This window comes from Halyomorpha halys, unplaced genomic scaffold (genome assembly GCF_000696795.3).
Source record: "Halyomorpha halys isolate HHAL.00 unplaced genomic scaffold, Hhal_1.1 Scaffold670.1, whole genome shotgun sequence".
Taxonomy (NCBI): Eukaryota; Metazoa; Arthropoda; class Insecta; order Hemiptera; family Pentatomidae; genus Halyomorpha; species Halyomorpha halys.
The window spans coordinates 553,868-560,074 of record NW_027106188.1 but is presented as its reverse complement, the minus strand read 5'-3'; the positions used below and the strand labels follow the sequence as shown (position 1 = coordinate 560,074).

The 6,207-nt window shown below is 29.3% G+C and overlaps 1 protein-coding gene across 3 annotated transcripts in view; it reads left to right on the top strand.

Moving 5' to 3' along the window:
* The window catches only part of rod (rough deal), a 39,950-nt gene that overhangs the window by 23,609 nt on the left and 10,134 nt on the right, over positions 1 to 6,207 (top strand). For all 3 annotated transcript variants that reach the window (XM_014427778.2, XM_067053716.1, XM_014427779.2), the window contains 4 exons: positions 790 to 870; positions 2,848 to 3,011; positions 3,853 to 4,013; positions 5,671 to 5,883. In XM_014427778.2, coding sequence (XP_014283264.1) covers positions 790 to 870; positions 2,848 to 3,011; positions 3,853 to 4,013; positions 5,671 to 5,883 — 619 coding nt within the window. The remainder of the gene's footprint in view (positions 1 to 789; positions 871 to 2,847; positions 3,012 to 3,852; positions 4,014 to 5,670; positions 5,884 to 6,207) is intronic.

Below are 6,207 nucleotides of genomic sequence, written 5' to 3'. Positions count from 1 at the left end.
CGAATTTGAGTTTCAACTGGAATCATTTTAACTAGACAGTTGGATGGTGACTGCATTAAATTAATCCTCCTTAGCCTCCTATTCATAAAGTATAAACATTTGTTTTTACATGTATAAAAGTTGTATTGAACGGGATTAATTAGCAAACACTCTAGAATCAAAATAAACAACGAACAAACGAAAAACGACAGGACTTTTTGAATGCCCTGGTATTTAAAATATCAGCATAGTAATAAATTTTAAATTTTGTTACAAAATAATGAATGAGACTTGATCAATGTCAAAAAGGAAGGAAAGTTTATTAAACCAGTTTAACCTATCGCTTTGAACAGCCCTGATGAAGCCCTGCAAAGTGGGGCGAAATGTCAGACATTAAATAGTTAAAAAATATTTTTTTCTCTTTTGACCGCAACCCTGACCATCTTCTTATATCAAAAGATTAATAAATCACTTTTGTATCAATCATTGATTGTATAGTTTTACATCCTGAATCTTTCTTCCCCTACCGTTCTGAAATGGCTTTCTTCCCCCACCTGGTAAGACTTCCTCTCTGTTCATGTCAGAGCAGCTGAAGCCAGATTTTCTTACACGTTTTCTCAGACATAAGACTTATAATTAAATGTACGCAAATGATGATATTTCAAGATTTTCAATTTAATTTTTTTTTTTAAAAAAGTTTACAATCAATTCCAATGGTTAATAGCTCCTTTGTTTTTGTCTTTTTAAGTGCTAGTATGTACTATTTTTTGTTTTATATTTTACATTTGAAAAAAAAATTTTTTTTTTCAGAATACGTTTCGTGATTTACCATACAATTTGACTTCTGTTTACAGAATTCAAACTATAATTTGGACTTTATTACCATTTGAAGTAAGTATTTAATAAATTCTATTCTATACTAATTATTAATAATTTCTATAGCTAAAACTGAGTTGACTTTTACATACGTGTTTTAGTCCAGCTTCTAAAGATATAAGCTTTTAAAGACATTATATTACTATAATATTTATATTTAATTCAATTTAAAAAGCTATTTAAACCATTTTTAAAAAATCTTGTGTGTCCACTCACTCAACTTTCCTTATTATTTTGGCTGCTAAGACCTATACAATAATTCCTTACTGTATAGTGTTAAATATTAATCAGTATGATAAAGATTTAATTTGTTTAGTGCATGTTATTAGACAATTTAATTATACTTCAAAGGAATATCTGGAATGTTCTGGGAGATGTATAAATATCAACAAACCAGAAGTGAATGGATTTTCATGGGACTCTGAGCAAAATAATTTTAAAACAAGGATACAAACTTCAATACGCCATGTCTTTGCCATCACTGATCCAAATTTTCAAAGTTTTATGTTATGTATTAAAATTTAAAGGGCTTTATTTAGCTATTGAGCAGTTGTTATCAATGGCTGAAAATGCTTACTTTACTCAGGGGTTCTCTAAAACGATCTGTTTAAAACTACACATCAGAAATTTGACCTGATTGTAATACTCTCCTTATCTAGATGCTAAGGAAAGAAAAAAAATTAGTGTTAAAATTACTATCACATTAATTGACATATGTTTTTTATTTAAAAAAATCTTGTACAATATGCTCTACACACTACTTCCACTTATTACCATACTTTAAAGTTTAAGAGTTTAAATTAATCCTTGCTTGTTTCAAAATTATGGAAATTCTTCTACTTATTTCATTTATACTTATTGGGTTGGTAAAAGAACAACTGTAACTATGTTTCCTTGTTTCAATAGTTGTTATGGCAATCAAAAATATATGACTATTGACATAACAACCACTTTTATAGTTCATTTTTATCTATTGTTTATTACTGCTAAGTATGGGAAATGGTTAATTATTTCCAATAAACAAAATTTTTTTTTTTAATTTGGTATTTAAACCATTTCAATCAGAATATGACCTAGTTCATATTAAAGACCACTTGATTTTACATTGATATGATGAGTTTATTCAAAATCGTTTGAACTGTTTTGTAGAAAATGGTAAACAAAAATATGTAAAGTGGACTTTCTTAAACTTGTGATGTGGAATTTGGAAATTAATTACAAAAAAAAAATAAAACAAATTGACAGAACAAACTATTAGAATTAATTACAAAGAAAAGAAAATATAAATTGACAGGAAAAAAATATTAAATAATTTACTCATGGTTGCAGGGGGTGGCCAAAAGGAAACTTTTTTGGGTAGAAGGGGCTAATGAATTTTGATATAGGGTCTATTGAAATTGCAGCTGTTCGTGATGATGATGAAGAAGTAAAAGATATTGAAAGAGATGAACTTACTCCCATGATTCCTTCCTTCGCAGCCCTTTCCTCTATTGCTGGGGAGACACTTCCTAAATGTTCTACTCACACATAATAATTTCCATTGATTATTTGCCCAGAGAAAAAAATGGCTTACTCATGCCCTTAGTCTCTTCTCTAGCTAGAGAGTCTCTTTTTTACTATTTTGGCCACATGGGGCACAAGTGCTATTAGGCATATTCAGGTTATACATATACATACTCACAAAGACAATTTTGTGGGACTTGATTATTTGGATTCAGAGGACTCTAAAACGTGTATTTCTGTTGAAACTCGGATTTGGAATATTTACTGGCTATAATAAAATACTTTTCTTTACTGAGTATTTCATGTATAGGCAAGTAGAAAAAAAAATTAATAAGACGAATGGATGTTTTCTCTTAATGACCAAATATTTTAGAGTTATATATTATTTTATTAGTGATGCTTTATTCATGATTGAATGTACAACCTTATTTTACAGGTTATGATTATTTTTGTTTTGAGTTTATTTTAAATTAAAATTTTATTTTTTAGGCTCTAGCAAATTTAAAACAAATGGAAATTTTGATGGAAGACAAACTAAGGAACGTCCTAGTTAGAGTTGTTTTTTCAAGAAATGTTGATTTACAATTAGCTTTGAGTCTTTTCGGTTTATTTCAGCAAGAATCTGCTTTTAGGTGGCTTGAATTCTATGCAAGGTTTGATTTTTTTTTTTTATTATGTATCTTACAGAAATTTTATTGATCTATCTTACATATTTTAAATTCCCTCATTGTAATAATTTTTATTTTTACTGCAGTATGTATTACAATTTATTTTATTTTTTTTAAATTTCTATTGAATGGAAGGCTATAAATTAAAATTATATCTAATTGATCAAGCTTAATGATAAACAAATTAATAAAAATGTAATCATCATTAAACCAAGCTAACTCCTTAGGATTAGATGGGAGGATTATATTTGGTAAGAAGATTTGTGATATTGGTATTGAACTTCTGGAGTCTCAAAGCTTACTATTATCACGGAAATTTTTAGAATTCTTGGAATAGATTTAATTGTTATCTTGAAAATTTTGAATACCATTATTAAAATAGAAAATATATTTTATAAAATTAATCGGTAGAGTAAACTGTATTTATTTTATTGATTTATAAAATATACCATCAGTTTGTTTGTTTTTGTTTAAAGGTGTAAAACCTTTTGATCATCAATGCCTATATACCAACAGTTTTTAATGATTCTTTAGTCTAAAATGTAATCCTTTAAAGAACTCCAACACCCATATTTCCTTATATTGAACTCTAGGAGCACCTAATCATGCTGAATCAAGAAGTATTATGTATTTTAAAGAAATAACTTTAAAGTTAATATATTAGCAAAAATCTTTATTTGATATTAATGGGTTTTTTGTTTGTTTTTTAATATTTCAAGCAAAATCTTGAACATTGTTGGTGTAAGCATATTTTCAATTCTTTAAAATAAGGATAAAGAAAAAATATGTTTTCATTAATATTGTGAATATCCTTTTTGGCTTTTAGAAATCAAGCTGGTAATTTGAAAAATTCTTCATCAGTAGCCTTGGTTGGAAAGTATTATTCGATGCTTGTTAAAAAAAAATTCAACTACAGAAGTTTTACTGAAACTTACTTGAAAAGTGAATGGTTTAGAAAGTTACAACGTTTTGGAATTCCGCCTAAAGGTAATTTTTCTTTAACTTGAAATTTTCAATTGGGGAGCTCCAGATCAAAATGTAAATTTTTTATTTATGATTCATTTTGATTTTGCTTTGAACAGCTGACTTCAAAGATCTAAAAATCAGTGATAAGATGTAATGTGACTCAAAACATTTAAAACAGACAGGGATTAATTCCCAAAAATAATTGACAATTCTGGTGCCGAATAAATTTTGTCAGAAAATGGACAGAATCCATTTTGATCTAGAGTTCATAAATTATTCTTTCTTGTATAGTACCTTATGTTTTACCTATAAAGGGAATTTCAGGATTAAGTGTTCGAACATATGAATTAAGGACAAGAATTCAGAACAAGAAAAAATTTCCTGTAAAGGTATATCTGTTAACGCTTTGTCTAGAAAATATTTGTGTTGCAAGAGGGGCGGTTCCCTGCAATTGCCTATGTGGATGATTTGGCTACAGTAGTGTCCTTCAACGGCAGAGCTAAGATTTTGGTGCCAACTGGTAAAATGGATAGAACCCGCCCTATAAATCTAATTATTGAAGATAGAAGAATATGTTTGAGCAAAGTGGTCACTTATCTTGGGCATAAAATGCGGTTGAGGATTTAATGTAACTCCTCATTTTGACTACCTAGAAAATTGGGTGGCACTAGCCTTGAACAGTCAGTCATATGGGGTTGCTTTCTGGGGCCTCAGATACCCAGCTACAATGACCATGTATAAGGAAGTTATTGTGAGCATTCTGAGGTAAGAGTTCACTGCCTGGAACCTGGAACCTTACATGTCGGCAGAAAATCAAGTTGGCAATGAATCAGCGGAAAACTCTGCTGCAAGTCACTAGAGCTTGCTAGAGTGCGTCTCATCAGGTGGTGCAAGTCTTAGCAGGAGGGGTTCCTCTTGACCTGCTGCAAGAAGACATGTTGAAATATACATACAAGAAAGAAGACTCAGTAGGTTTGCCATAAAATATCCAAATTAGAATTGGGGAGGACCCTCAAAAATGGAAAACCATTGTCTAGGAGGACACAATAGAAGAGTGGAACTGGCAGTGGGTGATGATCCCGAATGGATTTACTTTCTATATACATTTTAATGTCTTCATATTTTTTTTAATGCAAATTATGTCTTCTAACATTTTTATTGTTTATTCTTAATTTAAAACCAATCTTGATCCTTGATTTCTCTCAACTTTTATTCATTAAAATTTTTCCAATGTTTCGGCCCTCATTAAACATTAAACTGTTTTTAAGTTGTAAAAGATAAGTGAAGGAAGGAAGAAAAGTGTTGTGTAAAAAAGGTTTTAAATCTAAGAAAAGATTTTGTACAAAAAGTTAGTAAGTGGGACAAAGGCAATTAGCCTGCAGTTTTAACATTTTGAGAAAAAAATGACATCAATATTGAAGTATCCTTGAGAATATGCTATATCAGGCTCAATGGCCTGAGGGCCGAAATGTTGGAAAAATTTTAATGAATAAAAGTTGATAGAAATAAAGGATCAAGATTGGTTTTAAATTAAGAATAAACTAAACCACTCTCAAACAAGCATATATAAAATAATTAATCTAATTTTTATTGTTCCTATTGATTAAAAATGTTTCTGCAATATACGAATTTGCCTTAATTTTTTTATTGAAATTTTTTTTATATATATCTATATCAGTTGCAGATAGTCGTTGTGAAACTCATGAAGGCAAAAGAACTCTGTTATTGAGTTTGATGAATTGCCAGGGAATCGATTTAGCATTTCTTCATAATTTCTGTAAGGATTTGAATTTTAGTTTTCAAGAATGCCTTAAACTATATTTAGAACATACCCTCCTCACCTGGAGACCAAAATACGAAGAAGTAACAAATCCCAAAACAGGAAAGTCAGGTATAATCTCAATATCATTAATAAAAATTTTTATACAAAACAATTCCCGGCTTTTTTTTTATTTACTTTTAGTTAAATTTTCTTAATTTAACCAGAAGAATTTTACAATTAACTGGTTGCCCCTCGTTCATACTGGACATGATAACATGGAGGAGGGCTCTTTACATTACCTGAAAAACAATGCAAGAGCATGATTTGCTCTTCAACATTTTTATCTTGTAGAATAGTTTTTTTTTTTTGTAAATACTTATAAATAATGTATTTCATTATTAGTATTGAGGGTGTTAATTTTAAGTTAAGTTATATTTGTGATTTCCTCTGAAT